General features: G+C 40.9%; 5 protein-coding genes across 14 annotated transcripts in view; 2 read left to right on the top strand and 3 right to left on the bottom strand.

The window, feature by feature from the left end:
* Window positions 1–20,683, top strand: part of LOC124312826 (exportin-1-like) — a 639,300-nt gene that overhangs the window by 421,755 nt on the left and 196,862 nt on the right. The window lies entirely within an intron of this gene.
* The window catches only part of LOC124312831, a 154,738-nt gene that overhangs the window by 105,027 nt on the left and 29,028 nt on the right, over window positions 1–20,683 (bottom strand). The window lies entirely within an intron of this gene.
* Window positions 133–17,898, bottom strand: LOC124312933. Of its 10 annotated transcripts, none has more exons than XM_046777524.1 (15): window positions 4,291–4,592; window positions 4,184–4,212; window positions 4,065–4,090; window positions 3,827–3,982; window positions 3,086–3,586; window positions 2,629–2,940; window positions 2,411–2,570; window positions 2,150–2,322; window positions 1,930–2,083; window positions 1,678–1,844; window positions 1,431–1,596; window positions 1,179–1,360; window positions 925–1,114; window positions 678–850; window positions 133–556 (listed from the first exon to the last, which is right to left on the bottom strand). In XM_046777524.1, exons 5-15 carry the CDS (start codon window positions 3,140–3,142, stop codon window positions 347–349), a joined length of 1,944 nt encoding a protein of 647 aa, XP_046633480.1. In that variant the 5' UTR covers window positions 3,143–3,586; window positions 3,827–3,982; window positions 4,065–4,090; window positions 4,184–4,212; window positions 4,291–4,592; the 3' UTR covers window positions 133–346. The 10 variants fall into 10 exon arrangements, with proteins under 10 accessions (XP_046633480.1, XP_046633481.1, XP_046633482.1 ...); XM_046777525.1 differs by having other exon boundaries at window positions 4,318–4,592; XM_046777526.1 differs by having other exon boundaries at window positions 4,369–4,592.
* Window positions 10,851–13,462, bottom strand: LOC124313273. Its single transcript, XM_046778110.1, has 5 exons — window positions 13,327–13,462; window positions 11,870–12,033; window positions 11,614–11,788; window positions 11,354–11,532; window positions 10,851–11,245 (listed from the first exon to the last, which is right to left on the bottom strand). Exons 1-5 carry the CDS (start codon window positions 13,457–13,459, stop codon window positions 11,051–11,053), a joined length of 846 nt encoding a protein of 281 aa, XP_046634066.1. The 5' UTR covers window positions 13,460–13,462; the 3' UTR covers window positions 10,851–11,050.
* LOC124313483 lies at window positions 17,667–18,272 on the top strand. Its single transcript, XM_046778434.1, has 3 exons — window positions 17,667–17,802; window positions 17,894–17,987; window positions 18,042–18,272. The coding sequence occupies exons 1-3, from the start codon at window positions 17,734–17,736 to the stop codon at window positions 18,263–18,265; spliced, it is 387 nt and encodes a 128-aa protein (XP_046634390.1). The 5' UTR covers window positions 17,667–17,733; the 3' UTR covers window positions 18,266–18,272.

The raw sequence follows: 20,683 nt of genomic DNA, 5'->3' as shown, positions 1-20,683 counted from the left end.
TAAATTAAGTTGAAATAAAAACAAAATAACGATCAGTGATATAATATATCAAATGGTGCGCCCCTAACTAAATCCCCTTTCAATAATGCATACTGTAACGTTTCTTCAACTTGACGAGTATCAAAGTGAATATTGCCGTGTGAAACCATATTTACTTTTAAATTTCAGTTACAAAATTCAAAGTAAAAAAAGATAAAAAGTTATAAATGAAATAGGAAATTCTTATGCTAATGGTAGGGCTATAATAGCATGAAAACATAAATTCAAACCATAGATATATAAAAGTTTAACCGAATCCATCTTTTTGCGACACTTGGTCGTCATCGGGATTACTTGAAAAACCGCGTTACGGCGAACGCTGAATTAGCGATTTTGCAGAGGTGTTTCCCATGGGAACGGTTCTCCATTTGCAACTGAACCAATTATCGTCGTCGATTGTAGCCATCACATTCAACTGCTTGCCATTTGAATAATACTTTTGGGTTAATACAGGGAGCCAGAAATCTATGAGGCTTTGCATTCCAAGTATTCCAAGTAGTACTTCCCATTTTTCACCCTAGTAAAATTTCCATAGTAAGCTTATGATCAATAATAATTGTTGCAAGTTATTATTTAGTCGAACTTCAATAAATGCGTACGCGGGCAGAAAAGTGTGACGTTCTGAAAATGAGACTTACGGTGAATAGAATTAGATTGACTGGAGATCGAAGTTGGAGGATTGAACACGAAATTTCAGTCTGTTGATTCGGAACCGCTTTGATTGAGAAAAAACACGCGCCCCTCTGCCCCCTGTTGCCTATTAAGGGCTGGATGGTACCACTGGCCGAAGTTGTCTCAACGTCGCGACAAACTGAAAAAAAAAGGACAAGCGGAAGATGTTATCAAATTGCGAACAAGATGAAATATTATTTTTATCAAAATAACTTTTATAATTGGTCGTTATTTGCTTTGGTACCGTCGACCAACTGCAAATCATCCAATCGGTAGTGTTAAATTGTGATGCCAAGTAAACGAGGTTGTTTTGATCTGAGTAATACACCCGGTTTAATGCGACTGGGAGAAAGGTCGGATAAAAAAGCGAAATAATAGATGACACTTCATTCGATCCAGAAATCTAATAAAAATACTTTGTCATGAATAGCGACCGGAAAAATAGAAAAAACGGAAAATCGACTCACCGCCACGAAACTGTTGGAGCTATTCAAGTCCAGGGCAGAGCAAGAAACTTGAATCTGTTGATCAAGGGGAGCCTTGATCAACAAATAACAAATTCTATTTAGCCCTGAATGATAAAACGGGTCATCTATTTTTAAAGATGTAATGGTCCCGTTGGCTGATCCAGTCTCACTGTCACGACAAACTGGAAATGCAAATGTATTGATTAAGCTATTACTGCTATGCCACCACAATTACCCAAATGAATATATTACATTGTAGTTTGGAACTGTTTACTTTTCGTGTGAACGACCACTGGCAACTGAACCAATCTGCGTTGGACACTGTAGACGATATCCTCAATTTGTTTCGGGAATCAGAATAATACGTCCGATTTAATATCGGAACTGTAGTCTGTGTTTGATCTGTTTGGCCATCAATCTAAAATCACACAACACAATGAAGATGCACTTCTAAATAAGCAGCATGTGCTCTGAAAGACAATTGTAATAAGGAGCTCACCTGTAATTGACTTGTAAAGCTGGTGAGGTTAATGGCAGTGCAGGTGAACTCAATCTGTTGATCGGGGGGAGCCTCGATTACGAACGTACATCTTCCCCAGGGCCTGATGTCGTCTCCGGTTGGCGTGATGGTCCCGGCAGCCGCTGTTGCCAAACCGTCAAGACAAACTGTACATAGCACAAGAAATATGAAACACAAAATTCGCTGATTTAAGTTTGCCATTCGCCAAATCGAATAAATCATCTGTCACACGTTTGAACTGGGTTTTATTTTCCCTGCGTGCGGTCGTCCAGTTGCAGTTGATCCAGTCAGCGCTGCCCAGTTTCGACGTCAGGAACACGACATTATCAGCAGTTGAGAAATACGTCTGATTTGCTACAAGTATAACAGCAGTTGCACCTGAAATCTAGTAATGGATAGAAATGAATTCGATAGAGAACACTGTATGCGTCATTTCGAATAGTCGACTCACTTGAAAGAGACTGCCAGAGCTTGTGAGATTGATGGCCGAGCAATAAAATTCAATCTGGTATCCTGGGGCTGCCACGATGGAGAAGGAACAATGTCTCGGTGTGTCTAATGATGAATTACCAGCTATGGGTTGAATGGTACCATTAGCCGATGAGGTTTGTCCGTGTCGACACACTGAAAAATAAACACGTCCGTTTTATTAATAATGTTGTCATAGTTCAAAAACCGGAAAATAAAGACTATAAAAAAATAAAAATAATACAATAAAATTTGGTTGTGTTCTCCTTGGGCACCGTGTTCCATTTACAATCAAACCCGTCCGATCCGACAAATTCAGAATACAGCGACAAAGTGTTCTCCAGAGAATAATACGTCCTGTTGGGTACGGGTTGTGGCAAGACGCTTTCCGGCAAACCAATGAACTGAATATTTTAAAAAATGATTAATTCACCTAAAAGTTGAGCAACGAACACGACTCACTGTCATTTTGCTTGTGTAGTTATTGAAGGAGACGACAGAGCAAGAGATTTGAATCTGCCGACCGGGCGGAGCGACGATGTCAAAGACGCACGAAGAACTGCTGTTTGTTTGCGCAGTTTTATTGAGCTGAATTTTGCCAGTGGCTGCCGATGAATTTGCGTTGCGGCAAAGTGAAAAGACTGGAATAACGGTGGTCGGTTTAGTTGTGGTGGTAACTTTCAGTTTGCGAGTTGTTGCCGTGGTCAATTTTGGCTTGGACGTGGCGGGTTTCAAGGTGGTTAGTCGTGCAGTCGATTTGAGTGTCGTTCGCTTCTATTCAAGGAGATCAAATGAAATAGCAATTCAATCACCGACCAATATTACCGTCAATCATAAGTGAATTTTAAAAAGGAGACTACAGATTAGTTCTTCAGATTTTCAACATGAGATACTCGAGATAATCAATAGTTTAACTTACGGTGGTAACAGCCAAACAGACGGTCATCATCGCAACGAGGATTACGATCACCTTCATTTTTCTCCGTTGCAAAAGAGACTCACGGTTTCGGAATGCGGAGGATGATGCGGATAGTTACTTGTACGTCCCACCAGGTCCCTAAGTTGTCTAAGTGGTTAAAAGCTTCGACACGGCGGATATAATCCAAAACAAGTATGAGCAACTGCCACGAAGTTTTTATATTTCAACAGATGTCATGGCGGATTCAGCTGGATGACACAGCTGGCTAGCAGATTGCCTCAAAATAAGGTCGGGCCGATTCGACGATATGGACAACAAATCTCCATTAAGGTCTGATGAGTCAGTTAACGAATTGGAGCGTAAAGTGAATTCAAACGCGTGTGCGCTAAATGCACGTCAGTTGAACTATCTCGAAGCTTTGAAAAACTGTTTGAAGGTTGTGGAATTGTTCAGTGTCGATGAAATCACGAGAAACCGATGATTAACAATCACTCGCAGGCACTGAAAAAAATTAACTTTTTTATCTTTATCTTGCTACTTAAAATATGGAGAGCGCATCGTTTAGTCTAGTCCTATTCTGCGAGATGCGTCTCCTCTCTTCAGGAGGCGGGTAGACTAAGGAGCTAACAATAGGGGAAACAAAGGGTGGTAGCCAACAGCTTAACTAGCAAGCACATAACACCAACTTATTATAGGCATTAGCATTATTATTTAAGCAAAAATCAAGCATCACACCTTTACCTCAATGTGCTGTAGTTGGCCAAATGGTCAGCTCCCACTTCACAGGTAGGAGCTGCAGGGTGCTGCAGTTGGCAGGAATAGAATTTGTCGTCTCAATCAGCTCTAATGAAAAGGCGTACTTTATAAGCCACAACATTTTTGGCAAGGTTGTGCCTGCTAAATAAACGGAAATAAATTATGAGATGGATTTATTTCATCAATGTTTGATTTGTTAGTAAAATTCAAAAGTTATGCTTACCTGTAATCTTAAATATAATTCAACAGCTTGTGGGCAAACAAGTTGGAATTTTTCCAATTGAAGCTTTTAGTAAAGCATTCAGCAATTTGTTCAAATTGGGTCACATCTATGGATTTTACCTGATGAATGGACAGCCGGCACACACTTTCTAGAATTTCAAGCAGAATTAGGAAGTATAAGAAAAGAATTAGTCAAGATGTTGCTGGAAAAACTATAGCAAGCTTACATGCATGCTATTTACTATTTGTACTACTTATTTTGGTATTTAGAGTTGATTGCAATGAAATAAAAATAAGCTGTTTACTTCACCCGGGTTTTGGGAAAATATACCCTGCATTAGTCACCACAGGCCTGTAATATTTGTTTTCAATGAAATAGAAAACCAGAAGGACGCTACTAAGTACTAAATAGAAAATCGTCAGGAAAGGCAGTAATAGAAAAGGTATCACAAGAGTTTTCTTCTTTTTTTTATCATGTCCAAGCTCCAAGACTCCAAAGTCCAAACATGTGGCGTGCACCAAAATTCAAATGAAGAAATGTGACGAAAAGCAGACGTCGACGTAGGAAAAACACGCCATCTATATTCGAGACAGAACACTTAACACTTGGCAGCCGCGATAGTGACATCTAACGAACTATTGAAGAATGCCTTCCGTAATTGCGACGAAATCGTTAACAAAAAATCCGTTTAGTTGAAGAGAATTTTTCTAGTATAAGGCAGGCATGCACATTTTTGCAAACATTAAATCAATGCTATTGCATTAACTGCCTTGAATTTTGTCTATGCTCAACTCGCAAGTCGTTGCATAAGAGAATGCCAGCATAAGTGATGCTGGCCAAAGGACAAAGCCAAATTAATTTGGAACTAGCATAAATAAAAGAGTAAAATACTAAAAGAAGAGCATTGATATCGATTCAACAGTTAAAGAATTGGTATTGAACTGACTTGGAAGTTGGTGCCTCAAATTCAGGAAGTTGGACGCAAATGATTTCAGACGACGCGACTCATGCGTGTCATTCAATTTTACCGCGACATTTAATGGGTACATCAATCTTTTGTAAAGAATCTTTGTTTATTTTCCAAGTTATAAAAAAAAATTCGTCGTGATGTAATTTAAACAGTGCACCAATTTCGTGTCTGAGGGATCGTTAAAAAATGAGTGTAGCACAATTGAACAGAAAGAATTGAGAAAATTAATATCTTTCGTGAGATTGTCCTCCACCGTAACTACCGTGACCACCGTAACCCCCGCCGAATCCGTCGTATCCTTGATTTCCGTATCCGTCGTATCCTTGATTGTATCCATTGTATCCGCCATACTGTTGACCTGTGATTGATCATAAAACCAAACATCATGATCCATCGTTAGACATTTAATAAATGATTTATTTGCATTACCATAACCTCCACCTCCAAGGAGTCCGCCCAAGATGCCGTCCAGTTGGCGTTTCTCACGTTGGGGTGCGGCCTCGACGAACGCGGCCACAACGGCCAGCAGGACGCAAAGACTCAGCTGGAAAAAGTAAATGGAATCTTTAGCAAATAGTCGACCACATTTTCACGTCTGATTAGCACAACTATTCAAAACAAAATAAACTTACCAAGATACTGCGACTCATGTTGTTGTTGGTTGATGATCGTCTTGTGCTGATGTTGACTGATTCCACTCATTTTATACTAAAGAACTCAAGGCGGCGGCGGCGGCGGCGGAACGCACCTGCAATCAAATTCAGAGAATTGCGCAGCATACAATTAGAGGCGTCAATAGTCGTGATTGCTGCCAGCTGAACGTCGGAAGGTCACCGCTTCGACAGGAAGAATAAAAAAAAAGAAAAAAGGAATCCAGTTTTAGACAAAGGAGAGCTACAGGCGCACATCTTTCGAGCTGGGATTTGCGTCTGTCAAAACTGTCCAACCAGAGCACCAATTGCGCAACCTATACAACCTTGCAAACAACTACAAGTTATTTCTGCATATACGTGAAAATTCAAGCGCTCCATAAACTCGTCTTCATGAAAACGTGACTTTTGATTGTGAGTCGCATATCCAATCAAAAGATAAGGGGCTAAGGGCTAACTTGTGGCCGCAGAGGAAAACCCAAATTCACAATGAACTTGATTCTGTGTGCACGTTGCACGTTAGTGGTAACCAGAATAAGCCAGTTGTTGCATGAAATATCCTAGGATGTCAATTTTGGACTCTCTCCCGCCCAAGAGCGCTCTTTTCATTTATCAAGCTATTGTACATGTAAATCTAATCTATGGTTCAATTCCTTTTTTAAAAACAATTCGAAAATGGTTGTAAAAACTTAGTGTAGTACCGCATTTTAAATCAAAGCGCTGCTGTTGAAGCTGTTGCCAGATGTTTCCTGGAAGACGTCCGCACAAGTTTGTATGGTCGGAAATGACGATTGCCCGTCGGATAGTCTGATGTCTTTAATGGGGAAATGGGACGATATCTTTAACTGTTGGTGAAAGTCGTGAGAAACGTGCACAGTTCAACTGCTATTATTTTGCTATAACAAAAATATCGAGAGCGCATCACTTATATAGTCCTATAGGAAATCCCCCATACCAAAACAAACAAGCAAAACCAAAAGTCTACCCAAAAGAAAGCATGACTGATGCTACGTATAAATATCGGGCCCTAGAAAAAATGATTAAAATGATTTTCTAATCTGTTGGAAAGACCGAAAGAAAGAGGAGCGAAATAAAAGCCTCATCCATGACGACCACTTTCTGCTGCTTCCATCCCCGTCCTACATTGAAGAATAACGCAACGACAGCAGCACAGACGTCATAAAGTGGCGTGTGCTGTTTACGAGACGGCGGCGGGTTTTAGATTTTAAAGTTCAAGGAAGACAATTGCGGTTACGTCAGACCCAATCACCCAGAGTATAGGCCTAGTAACTATACACATGGACTTACTTGCCCAGCCATCTGGAAAGGAAAGTGGGATTCAATAACGTTGAATATAACAAAGGGATAACAATAATGCACACGAGTGTTAGGGGTCTCAGACTATACTTCCTAAATTGGTAGGATTTAAAAATAGAATAAGCAATAAATCAACCGGTTTCATTTACGATTGTCAGCCACTCATGCCTGTGAATCGCCAGGCTATGTTTTGACTGACATGATATACTTGTGGTTACGGTACATAAGCCCTGTTGGATTATATGGCTGCGGCTAACGTCCCCGTGGTGTTTGGGGCATTCCAAGTAGCTACTAGATACCGAACCAGCTACTAGATATCGAATCGTACACAGAAATATCAACTTTCTTTGTAATTTTCTGCTTCTACTTGCATTTGACAGTAAAGAGGCTATTTACCTATTTGGGCAGATCTCATGCAGGTACAATCCCTGCATGATCTTGATAATATTCATATAGATCTACTGTATACTAACGATTCGCTCCACTGATTCCTCCGTTTGAGGGAGAGGGGATTTTTTCTCACCTAAACGCGTCACGTATTAAACTGTTGGTTGATTCCTATTAAAGGGATTTTCCCTATCTGGCGGCTGGTATAAGATTGGGATTTTCAAAGTGTTTCCGAGATTCCCACCCAAATAATACCGTTCAATATAAAAAGGGTTCCTTCCCGGCGGCTTCCTGTCAACCAGTGTCACTCCATCGGTGCTCACAAGCAGATAAGGATCTATCGATAAACGTGATTTCGCCATAGGACAAAAGAAGAAATCTTATCGCTATAAATTATAAGATGCTGTTTGCCGGTAGAGATGGACATGATTCCGCGCATTCTTTCCGCTTATTGTCGGCCGCATTATTGGTACGGTAGCCAGTAAAGTTTGAAAGAAAATTCAGTTTCACTTACACCTTTGCTGACTTGATGTCATCTAAGAGTTTGAATCGATTCACTTTACAGTTGCTATTATTGGCGATGGGCGAAGCGGAAGAAGCAGCAAACAAAATCAATTTTCCGCATCTAAAAATGGCAGGATTTGAAAACAACAAACAAGATGGTGAGTCAATTATACCAAAACAGCTAAAAGAAAAATTAACTGAAAGAATCTATCCCGATTGTTTGGCAGGGTTAGACGTCATCTTTCCTGGTTACTACCCCGACTCGTTGCCCGTCGATTTACCTGAAAACAAGACGATGACGACAGCGGATCCAATCCATGCGGATGGGACTTCTGCTGCACCAAAAAGGAAAAGTACTTCGGGATATCCGGTCGACTGGTCTGCCGTGGCGGAGCTTTATTACCGGTCCATCAACGGGGGATCAAGGAAAAGTCCACCAGCCCCATCTTCGTGATGATTTTTGAAGAAAAAAGTCAAACTATTTGCATTTGCTGAGTTATTTTTGAATGTTCCCCCTGCGAATAAATGAAATCAGTTAATAAAAACATCGCAGTTGGTAGTCAGGTGGTTATTATTTTATGAAACGAAAGTTATACTCATCCTATACAAGTGTTAACATGCAAGCTCACACCTGTATACGTCCCTCCCTGAGAACGGTCAGGGTAAAATTGGCAGCCGAGGTTTGCGCACTGACGTGCTGAATACGAATTAAATAGCCCATGGTTTTTCATAATGTCTGGCCTCCAACAGATCAGTCTTGTTTTTACCGTTACTGTTCGTCATGCGGATTGCGCCACGATTTAATTCATTCCTTCTCGCCGTTTGATTTTTGGCAAGATTCACCTTCTGTCGCATCCCAGTTGCCTTGGACTTCAAAAGTATAAAACGCCACGGACCGACGGTGTAGTCGACATCACTCAATCGTCAACCCTCAATCCAATAAGAGGCAAGTCAACATGCGTCGCTCTATCCTGGTAAGTTTTTCAAAGTAAAACATTCGACTTATTTATACTTACACGACATGTAATGCTGCTTCTATAATTCAACGATTGAATGCAGGTGTGCGTTCTGGTAGTCGTTGTGATGGCCGTCCTTGTCAGCGTCGAAGCCGCACCCCGTGAAAAGCGGCAAATTATTGGCAACATCTTGGGCGAACTTCTAGGTAAAAACTAAAAATTGGCGATACAAGAAAATGAGTGTTAGTTTAACTGTCGTAATGGTGTTTTGAATCGTCAACAATTACAGGTAACAACAGGTACTACTATCGCGGCAATAATCAAGCCTATCGATATTACGGTGTAAACGGCTATCCATACTACTACCCCGGCTTATACAATCCAGCATTTAACGGACACCACGGATTCGGCGGCCGAGGCTATCACGAAAGATTCTAGTCGACTATTTTCCTTTTCTTAATTTATATTCAGCTCAATTATAGCAACAGTTAATAGACTAAAACAATACCTTAAAAAAATTAAATAAACGAACCGTCGTATTGTATAATGATCAAAATTCAATTAATTGGTAAATGCATACCGAAATATGGCTATAGGAATTTCTCTCTGGCTATGACGGTGCGAGTCACATTCCAACACACAAAAAGAACAGGGCCTTCCTTTTTGGACAGATGTAAGAAGAGGACTAGTTTTCTAATAAGGCGGCGCTTTGACTTTTGGTTCCGTCTCACTAGCCTCTCACATAAGAGCGATGAAAATCAGAACAGCATCGGATAACGCGTGTGTGGTGAGACCGCCAGGCAGAGTTTCGAATCAGTCGAATTGGACAACTATTTGAACGTATACAACACACAGTTTACACATTATCATTCAAATTTAAATGTAGGTCATTATCGCATGAAAATAGTTCTGACATAAGAGCTGGTAATTAAAAAAAATAAAACTATTGACGTTTGAATCATTCTCAGCAGGTGCTGGAATAATATTCTGTTACAGAGCGAGGAAGGAATCAATCGCACGCTCTATTCAACTGATGCAAGACTGTCGCTCTTTCCTAGGCAAGCCGGCCGTGAACAATTCTCGGTTCTGACTCGGTTATTAACTTGTTAAAGAATTGTCATTTGTGAAAAGTCGTACAACGAATAGGAAATGTCATTTTAAAAAGACGGCTCGTTCGTCAATGCGAAAGGAAATACTAAAAGATTACCTGCAGCGTTCCAGGTAAGTTGTTGCCGGGTGTAGAATGGGGATTGTGTGAGAAGACAGACGACCCAGGTGTGGTAGAATTCTCGTTGTCTCCGTACAACGTAAGAAACCGCTGTTTAAAAAATTTAAAAATAAAATAAGTATAGACAAAGAAATACGGCCATTAAAATTTCCTGCAAAATGATCTGGTGTGAAAGAATCAAATAGAAGAAGATTCGAACCTTGTTCGAATTCAAACGACGCAAGTAAAAGACAGGCCACAGTCTACAGAAACGAGCCACACACCTGCACTGATGTGCCACAAAGAATTTTATTGGTAGAGATAGACTATCAATGCTGTCAGTCACATAAAACCAGAGAGCAAACTGAAAATGGAAATGTGAAATAGGTATTAAGCAAGTGTGGCGTATTATCATTTTAAAATAGACCCGAGTTCCATTTGATAACTGACGAGATGGTGGATGACTGCTCAGGTCCACCTGAAACCATTGTTCCAACAGCCACTAGACTAGATAACGAAAATAATTCTCATACAAAGGCCCCAAACTTATTTTCGATTTTGTTTGATCTACCTAACAGATAAAGGATTTGATCAGGTAAACAAAATAAAAATTAAACTTTAAAAGAACTTTTGAATCCTTCCCACATAACCATCGGGAATTGCTATGATGAAGGCTAACGGCCATGCAAGTTCCGAATTTGCTACATAAACTAAATTCGCAATAATCCGCATTCGGTCACACTAGTCCCACTTTCACTGATTGACGTGATGCTAGCATATATAGTCAGAGTGATCAAGTGAATCAAAACTTACGGTATATTTCCAAGTGGAAAGAGTCAATTAAAATATAAATTGAAAAGACCAAATTAAACCAAATGAAAAGAGGCTATTATAGTTGCGGCTATATAGTTGCGAGATATTCAACTCCAATCGAACCAGTTTATGACATCAAATCTTTAAGATCTGGGTCAATAATTCGCGAAGAAGAATGGGAATTACGGCGGGAGCAGAGCCAGCAATTTTGCATTGCCGTTCTTCTTGGGAACGGTCGTCCATTTGCAACTGAACCAATCCTTGAAGCCGACACCAATTTGCAGGTCCAAGTAATCGTCCCTTGAAACGTATTTGTGGTTTATTACGGGAGTCAATGCAGAATAATAGTCATCGCCTGCAGTTTGGATTCCAATCATCTAGTTAAATACACACACTGTAAGCTATTTGGCAACATTCAATAATAAGGCCTTTATTTGTTAGATAAAAGTTAAAATAAATGTGTGAACGTGATCAAACGGACTTACAGTCAAATAGCCTTCGCTAAGGTTGATGTGAGAACAAGAAAAGACAATCTGTTGATGGGGAAGCGTTTTGATTTTGAAGGAACAACTCCTCATCTCCTTCGAAATCGAATCACCTAAGGAGTTCCCTACAAAGGGTTGGATGGTTCCATTAGCTGAAGATGAATCAGCGTCGCGACAAACTAAAAACGTAATTCACAACCGGACCGAACCGGAAGACATTGTCAGTCAAGAACTTGATGGAAATGACTTGCAATCATTACGTTGGAAATTCGTCGTTACTATTGGCTTCGGTACAATCGACCAACTGCAATTAAACCAATTCATAGAATAGGCGATAGGAGCCGACAGCTGGATGTAATTGTAAGAAGTTGAATAGTACACTCGGTTTAATACGGGCATTTGCGGGTAACCAATTTCATCAATTGTTCCAGAAAACTATTATTAAAACAATTGGCCATGAGTATACTAATCGGAACATAAAAGATGAGTAGAAATATTAATGAAAAACGGACTCACATAGAAGGAACTAACGATGTCGATGGCAGAGCAAGATATTTGAATCTGTTTTTCACGAGGGGCATAGATTGAAAAGTAACACCGACCTGTTTCCTCCGACTTTTTCCGTACTCTAATAGGCGTAATGGTCCCGTTGTCCGATCTAGCTACGGGGTCGCGACAAACTGAAATGAAAATGTCTATAGACCTTATTAAGATCGAAAGGTATGAGTCAAGCCGACCCCTTTGCGTCGCGTTGCAGTGTGAAGGGGTGCCGTGAACAGAAGATTTTATTTGGCTCGGCCCATGGTGTTATTCTCAGGACTTGTCCGGTGCGTAGCACTATGACGGAATCGCAGTAGTAAAAAGGCGCTTAAGTATCGTACTATAGTAATTTGTATCACTAGTAAAATTGAAAATGGCTACAGTGCATCACTAGTAAAACGTATCTTAAATAATACCGTTCGCCTAGAAAATCAAAATTTTCTAAATAATTTATTTATTTCATACCAACAAATGGTCAATAGTAAATTGTTTCATAATTCTTTTTCAAAATTTCGTGTGAAAAGGGAAAGTGATGCAGTAGTATTTTGTAGTATAACGACAACGTCTCGTTAGTAACAGGCATCAACAGTAACACCCCCTATGATCCAGTATGATATTCACGGCTTCGCCGTGATGATCCCGAATGTAAATTTCACGGCTTCGCCGTGGATAATAATAAAATTATGTTCACGGCTTCGCCGTGATTGATAATAACTTTACGTTCACGGCTTCGCCGTGGATGATAATAATATGATGTTCACGGCTTCGCCGTGATTGTGATTCGGGAATTACCAATTTTATAACCTAACCTAACCTAACCAAACCTAACCTAACCTAACCTAACCTAACCTAACCTAACCTAACCTGATGTTACTTGTGAACAGAAATACTAGTGAGACAATTTATCAATGCAACGAAGTTCTTATGATACAAGAACCACAAGAACTTCGTTCTTATGAGACATTTTACTTAAAGAACTAGTTATTAATGGGTACTGTTTCGAGTTACTAAACAATGAAATTATTAGTGATATATTTTACTAATGAAACACTTTACTTTCAACACTATATATTTATGAGCAAAAAAAAAAAAGCTGTTATTTATGGCCACCTTTACTAGTGCGATTCCGTCACTGTGAGATGCACCCGACTTGTCGGGTTAATCGTGCCCGAGGGAAGAATAGGGAAGAAAGAAAAGTCTGATCCCCTCTTTTTTTCATTCTTTCCTTTCCTCCCTTTCCTTCCCTCGGGCACGATTAACCCGACAAGTCCTGAGAATAACACCATGGGCCGAGCCAAATAAAATCTTCTGTTCACGGCACCCCTTCACACTGCAACGCGACGCAAAGGGGTCGGCTTGACCCATACCTTTCGATCTTAATAAGGTCTATAAGCTTGATTCGTCAAAAGAAAATGATTTCCATGAAAAATTACATTCTAGATTGGTTCCGTTCTTCTTTGGCGTGATCTCCCACTTGCAGCTGAACCAATTCGAGGGGGACACTTTGGAGACCAGAACCACTTTGTTATTGGAATCTGAATGATACACCTCGTTGATTACCGGCATAGCGTCGGACGAGACAAACTCTGATACTCCACTAATCTATTACAACCCAAACAGAATAATGAATTATGTGCGACACCAGATCAATAGCCAATACAAAGGAAGATCATTGTCAATCAAAGACTCACTTCCAGATAACTTTCATATTCAGTGATGTCAACGTCAGTGCAAGAAATCTCAATCCGTTGATCAGCAGGAGCTTCGATTATGAACATACATCCTTCCGAATGGATTTTGAAGTCAGAGGTTGGCGTAATGGTCCCGATAGCTGATGTGGCCACGCCATCACGACAAACTAATAGGGATACAAAATGGGAAACTTACTGTAATTCATAACATTTCATATTTGGTTTTGACTAAACTAAAGTTTTTTTCCTTTAATTTTATTAACGATTACGTTTGAAGTTGGTTTTATTCTCTCTGCGTAAAGTCGTCCACTTGCAGTCAATCCAGTCACCTTTGCCGAGATTCGACGCAATGACCACCTCATTTTCAGCAGTGGAAAAATAAGGCTTGTTTGCTTCGACTACATGATACTCGCTTAATATGTAAGTGGTTCCAGCAATCTGGAAAAAAAATATAGGAACGAATATTGTAAGGTTAGGTTATCACTTGGATTTGGGTTATCGTCTTAAAAATAGTCGACTCACTTGAAAAATACTGTCATAGCTTGTGAGATTGACGACTGAGCAATAAAATTCAATCTGATATCCTGGGGCTGCCACGATGGAAAAGGAACATTGTCTCGGTGATGAATTGCCAGCCATGGGTTGAATGGTGCCATTGGCCGACGTGGCTTGTCCGTGTCGACACACTGAAAATACCAAGGCCTTTAATTTTATAACGACGTTGGAAAATAGATTATAAAATACGTTTAAACTTTGTGGTGTTCTCGTTGGGCGTGGTATTCCATTTACAATTGAACTCGTCAGATCCTATAAATTCAGAATACACGGACAAAGTATTCGCCGTGGAATAATACATCTTGTTCGTTACGGGTAGGGGCCAGTCACTTTCAGTCGCATCAAAGAACTTGAATAGTTTAGAACACAAATGTTAATGACAGCGAATTCTCGTCTATAAGTTGCGTAATGAAAAATCAACTCACGGCCATTTTACTGGTGTAGTTATTGAAGGAGATTGCAGAGCAGGAGAACTGAATCTGCTGGCCGGGTGGGACGACAATGTCAAAGACGCACGAAGACGAGCTGGTCTGTGAAGTTTTATTGAGCTGAATTTGGCCAGTGGCTGCCGATGAATTCGTGTTCCGACAAAACGAAAAGACTGCCGGATTGGTCGTCGGTTTAGTCGTCGTGACAATTCTGGTTGTGGTTACATTCGGCTTGCGTGTGGTTGTCAGTTTACGAGTGGTTGTCAGTTTGCGTGTGGTTGTCAGTTTGCGTGTGGTTGTCAGTTTGCGTGTGGTTGTCGATGGTGCCGATTTGGACGTGGTGGTTTTCAGTGTTGTTGCTTTCGTTGTTTTGATCGTCGACGTCTGGGCCTTCTGTTTCGACAAGATCAATTAAAACATTGTTTTGACCGCCGACCAATACTAGTGGCGAATTTTTAAAAAACAATACAGCTAAACTCGAGAAAAAATCAATCGTTTTTTTTTCAACTTACGGTGGTGGCGACTAAACAGGTGGCAATCATCACAACGAGAACCGTTACGATCAATTTCATTTTCGATCAATTTCTTCCCTCCGCAAAAGAGCTTCGGAATGGATTGCCAACGATAATGCGGATTGTTATTACACTTGTACGATCCACCAGGTCTCAAAGTCGTCTAATGGTTATAACTTCAACACGTCCAATATAACTTGGCAACAAGTCTACGAGCAACTACCCCCAAACTTTTCAGATTGCGACAGGTGTCATGGCGGATGCAGGTGGACGATACAGCTGACCGGCATTTTGCTTCAAAGGACACTGACGTTGATTTAAACTGCTTTTAAAAGGTCCTATTAGATGAGTCAGTAGGAGTTGGAGCGTTAATCGACTCGGCCAGGCAGGAAATTAAAACACGTGTGCGACAAACGTATGAGCTCGGAATAAGCTTGTTATTTTGCGATTTTCTAAAATTTCTAAAAATGTTTTGAAAGACTTTAAAATTCGAAACGCTTAAACAAGACATTTACCAAGGAAAATCCCTTTGAAGTAACGCAACATCTTTGAAAATAGAGCGCATTGAGATGTTTACATTGTCGTTGCAGATTTACGACAACCACGGGAGTACCATCATCCGACCAATCCGCCCATTTCGAACCACCAACCTACACGACGACGGACAACCCGCTGATTAGGTTAGAATAAGTTATTGTTCAAAAAGTGTCTAGTTGTTCACGGATGACGCTCTGGCCATTTTGACATAAAGAACAAAAAATCGGATTCGGCTTTAGACAGTGGGGGAGAGTTGCAGGTGCAAAGGAGATTTGACAGTCAAAGAAACTCAGCCGCAGAGTTCTTGTATTATTGGGCGTAACACGCCGCATACCAATGTACCAAATTATTTCTGCGTTCGTGAAAAATTCAAGCGCCAAATAGAGCCGTTTTGGACGACACGAGTCTTTGATCACGTGTCGCATATCAAGCGAAAAGGGCTAACATATGACCAGAGGAAAAACCCAAATAATATAATAATCAACTGGCAGTTACTCTTTCTATTAACCAAGGAACCGTTCCCAAAAAGCTTAACGAAAAGATTGAATGAAAAGGAAAATGGGGCAGAGATCTCGCCAAATAAAAGAAACTTGGGGCTAATTGCTAATATTACGCAATCGGTGAACAAATTAAGTTAATATTATAAGGTGGTAAAAGTCGTGAACAATTCTTACCATTTAAGGCGATCATTTTATTGCAGCTTTTCTTCGGTTTCCAGTGATGAGGATGATTAATGCTTTGCACCAGTGGAGCGATTTATCGCCAGCTCCTTGGCTCCAGTCGTCACCCACAACTCGAGGCGGAAGTCGTGATGACGTCACGCGGCTGGTGACTCTCTGCTGTTCAACGGGCAAATTCGAGAAAAATGAGAGCGTATCATTTAGCCTTGAAAAAAGAAACTCTCACACTAAAGAAACAATGGGGCTTTTAGATCAAAGCAAGGATTAGACAAAAGAAAACATGTTAAGAAACACCTATTATTTTAAAGTAAAATGGCGGGTGAAAATAAAATCGCGACCTTAAGAAGTGCGGAAAACGAGCGAAGAAAGCGAAATGGATACCATCATTTTCGACTGTCACACTAAAGGAACCATCAATAATGGAGAGAAATGAGAAAAATAATCAGTGGCGTAGTTTATGATGGGGTAAGACAGGGTAAGTCCCTAATAATTTACGTCAAATTCAGAGACGACAGCAGTTGCGGTAACAGGCCGGCACTTGTAGCCCCGGAGTAGAAACAACACGGACCAGATGGGTCTACTTTATGTTTCATCGTCTGGGAAGACCGAAATTCAATGCTGAATTGGATGCACAATCTGACGCGATTGCATAATTAACCTCACCTATAAAATGAAACAAATATTTGTGAAACCATTTGTGGCAACTATTTGTGAGCTTTGGTTTATCACTATTAGCAACATCTGTCGAGAGTTTGCTGGGCAGATCGAGCGCGTCATCCGCCACGGCCTGGGCAGCACTCGTGCGAGACTCTTGTCGTATTTCACTTTGTACATCGTCGGGCTCTGTTGTGACTTTTGAAGTTTAAACTTACATATCGTAGACTCGTGTTGGGCTGCGGTTAATTCGGCGTTTGTTGCACTTGCGGAGCCCCTGTGACTAAATTCCTTGCTTTCCAGGAACCCCCGGGAGAATAAAAGTTTCCACTTTCAGTCGCTTTCTCATAGGATCGCATGTGCGTCATCAATTGGGGCGTAATTGAATGCACAGAGCGTGTACAATTGGGCGGAGCTCGTCCATATATATGTCAAAGATTTCCTGATCTTGTTATTACACGTAATAGCCATATAGTAAACTCACCGCTCCAGTGATTCCTCCATGGGGGGGATTTTTTTCTTACCTCACATCTCAGGTAACACATCATCAGCCTTCGTCATATTCCTGCAAAAGGGTTTTTCCCCTTAACCATCGGCCTGGACTCTATAGGAAATGTCCGGCAGACTTTCTGAGATGACAATTCCCACCAGCAGCTAAATATGCCGGGCTCGATATAAAAACTGGCCTTACCGGCGACTGTCTTTCTAAAGAGTGTCACAACATTGTTGCTCGCCAACAGATAAGGATCACATCTGAAAAAAGGCCTATCGAATCATTACAAAATGCTATTTCCCTGTAAATTTCAAAGTATTTCGACAACTTGTTTCGGCTTCCTGTCGGCCGCATTATTGGTACGGTACCGTTGTGTTTTTAAAAATAAATTGTTAGATAGATATATTAACCTAACGTTCACCTGTGATTTTGTATCGATTCATTTTGCAGTACGTGTCGTTGGCGATGGCTGAAGCTGAGGAAACCAACAACATTCTTCATTTTCGACTCAAAAAAACGATGAGATCTGAAAACAAACAAGATGGTGAGTCACTAACTGAAATAATTGAAATATTGAAATTAATTATTTGTTTGACAGGTTTAGACGTCATCTTTCCTGGTTACTACCCCGACTCGTTGCCCGTGGATTTACCTGAAAACAAGACGACGACGGCGGATCCAATCCATGCGGATGGAAATTCTACGGCACCAAAAAGGAAAAGTACTTCGGGATATCCGGTCGACTGGTCTGCCGTGGCGGAACTTTATTACAGGTCCGTCGACGGGGGATCAAGGAGAAATCCACCGGCGCCATCTTCGTGATGTGAAATTCAAGTGGAAAAAAGTCCCGCCATTTCTGCAACTGTTAGAAAAATTTTGAAAAGAAAAGTCAAAACTATTAGAATTTGCTGTGTTACTTTTTGATTGTTTTTTTTTTCCCTGGTGTGAATAAAATGAATTCTGTGATAAAAACATTTTGTGGATCATGTTGGTGTTACGCGATCAGAGCGTTGAGCAATTTGAGTCAAAATGTCAAACGATTAGCACTGGAGAAGGACGCGGTAAATCGCATTAGACGAGGATAACATAGTGACATTGATTCGACTAGATTTTGCTATTGCATTTAGTGCCTGTCATCGACTTGGCCATCTGGCCTTGTATATTTACACTTGCACGTAGTACGTATATTGCGTCACGATTCATTTCCTCTCTCTCTCCCTTTTTCGGCTACATCTTTTTCCTCCAGTGTCATAAGCAACTGCCTTGGATTTCCAAAGTATAAAACGCTCTGGACCGTTGGAAGTCGACACCAATTCAGCAACCACAGTCAACATGAGTAATCGCCTTAATATCATGCCGGTAAGTTTCAATAGAAACTAAATAACTTTTGTCTCTTTCCTAATGGCTAATTGATTTAAACATTGCGTTCCTTCCTCTCCCTTTTCAATTGGATTGAAGCATATGAAGAGTTTGTGCGTCGTGTTGGCCATCGTCTTTGCCATCAGCGTCGAAGCCTCACTAAGGGAGAAGCGACAACTCTTTGGCGGCGTCCTGGGCGGATTCCTTGGAGACGGAGGCTATCACCAAGGTGCCTTTGAAACTCTTAATTAAAAAATTAAACGGGGTCCTAAAATTATGAATCAACAGGTAACCCATACGGCGGGTACTTTGGCAACAACGTCTACTACAACCAAGGCAACGGAAATGATTACGGCGGTAACAACCAAAGATTTCGCGGATACCGCGGATTCGGCAGAGGCTCTCACGAACGATTTTAATTCGTTAAACAGCTCTGCTGTCATTTGATTCTAATAGACTATGTACACATTGTATCAAAAAGGCTTCCATATCCAAAAAGTAATAAAACAAGTCTTTATTTTGTCATCAAAGAACAAATAGAGTACACGAAATGCGATGGCTTGTTGCCGTGCAGTTGAAAACTGGTTCGATCCAGTGCGCGGCCCGTGCTGTGTACACACGCAGAGGAACGACATGTGGCGTGTTAAAAAAAAGACCAAAGAAAATCCGCTATAGGCCGTAAAAACGAAAGAAAACGATACACGCGGTACGGTATAAGGTGGAACCCAAAAAGTACAGTTTAGACCTTGACACCTGGACGGTTGGTGTTATTTCGAGTTCCATCTCATTTGCGGCTGGCAAATGAAAACAGACCATCATTTAAAAAAACATTGCTCGGTGTTGGAGAGAGACCGCTAGTAGCAAGTGTTTTGAATTGTCAGTCTCGTGCTGGAACCGCACCAGTCGACATCGTCCCTTCCCGTCCAAAAGACGCCGCATAGTTTTGAATGATTTTATCGAAATTACGTTCGCAAAAAAGGAATAGGACCATTTAAAATCATGGTGAAATGGTTCGGTAGCGATTGCATCATTTTATTGGTTGTGACGTTGCTGGTAATTGTCGACGCCGTTTAACTTTTGAATTTTCCAATCATCAATGGTATAACGAGAGTATTTCTGATTTGAAGGTCTCGTTTCCTAGTCTACTGGCCTCGCCACTGTGGAAGAAGATCAATCACCGGCCGATAACTAAGGAGCAATGGCACAAAAGAATCGCCAACCAAATCGACGACTGCTGCACCAGCAAATCGAAATACAAGCAAATCGTTTACCTCGACAACAACAAGGCTATGAGCAATCGTCGAGAGTCGAGCGTCGTGCTCATCCGCCAAAAGAATGCTTATCCACAATCGGAGCAAGTTGACCAAGTCAATGAAACGCTGGAGGAGGATTCGTACGATTATGCTAGCCAAGATGACAGCACGAATTACTATGAGCAACAAGAAAACGATGAAGAAGGTGGGCACTTTTCTTATTTAGTTATTTATCGTTAACTAGCAATTTTGTTTTATGATTTAAATTTTCCCTCCCCGTTTGATTGCGTCACAGGTGAATACGAGAAAAAGATTTGGAAGGCGAGTTTGATTTTGGGGTCCATCGGAATGGCGTTCAGCAAATGGGGACTCGTTACAATTTCGCCACTTTTCGTCGTGCAACCGACTACCATATCAACAACAACCTCAACCACTACTACACCAACGACAACAACAACAACCACATCGACGACGACGCCAACAACAACAACCTCAACGACGTCGACAACTACAACCCCAACTACAACCACTTCAACAACATCGACGACGTCAACAACTACTTCAACCACCACAACCACCCCAACAACAACATCAACAACCACTTCGACAACTACAACAACGCCAACAA

Source organism: Daphnia pulicaria, chromosome 9, assembly GCF_021234035.1.
Source record: "Daphnia pulicaria isolate SC F1-1A chromosome 9, SC_F0-13Bv2, whole genome shotgun sequence".
Taxonomy (NCBI): domain Eukaryota; kingdom Metazoa; phylum Arthropoda; class Branchiopoda; order Diplostraca; family Daphniidae; genus Daphnia; species Daphnia pulicaria.
Note: the sequence above shows the minus strand (reverse complement) of the source record. Positions and strands in the feature narration are given on the sequence as shown.

Excerpts from the sequence above, each read along its gene's own strand:
- LOC124313483 (XM_046778434.1), top strand. The coding sequence starts at position 17,734 with ATGCTATTTCCCTGTAAATTTCAAAGTATTTCGACAACTTGTTTCGGC. Across the intron at positions 17,803-17,893 it reads TCCTGTCGGCCGCATTATTG|TACGTGTCGTTGGCGATGGC; the intron begins GTACGGTACCGT and ends TTCATTTTGCAG. Across the intron at positions 17,988-18,041 it reads ATCTGAAAACAAACAAGATG|GTTTAGACGTCATCTTTCCT; the intron begins GTGAGTCACTAA and ends TTTGTTTGACAG.
- LOC124313273 (XM_046778110.1), bottom strand. The coding sequence starts at position 13,459 with ATGCCGGTAATCAACGAGGTGTATCATTCAGATTCCAATAACAAAGTG. Across the intron at positions 12,034-13,326 it reads GAACGGAACCAATCTAGAAT|TTTGTCGCGACCCCGTAGCT; the intron begins GTAATTTTTCAT and ends TTTTCATTTCAG. Across the intron at positions 11,789-11,869 it reads ACATCGTTAGTTCCTTCTAT|TTTTCTGGAACAATTGATGA; the intron begins GTGAGTCCGTTT and ends TTTTAATAATAG.
- LOC124312933 (XM_046777517.1), bottom strand. Across the intron at positions 1,115-1,178 it reads GCTCCAACAGTTTCGTGGCG|ATTTCTGGATCGAATGAAGT; the intron begins GTGAGTCGATTT and ends TATTTTTATTAG. Across the intron at positions 557-677 it reads TCAATCTAATTCTATTCACC|GGTGAAAAATGGGAAGTACT; the intron begins GTAAGTCTCATT and ends AAATTTTACTAG.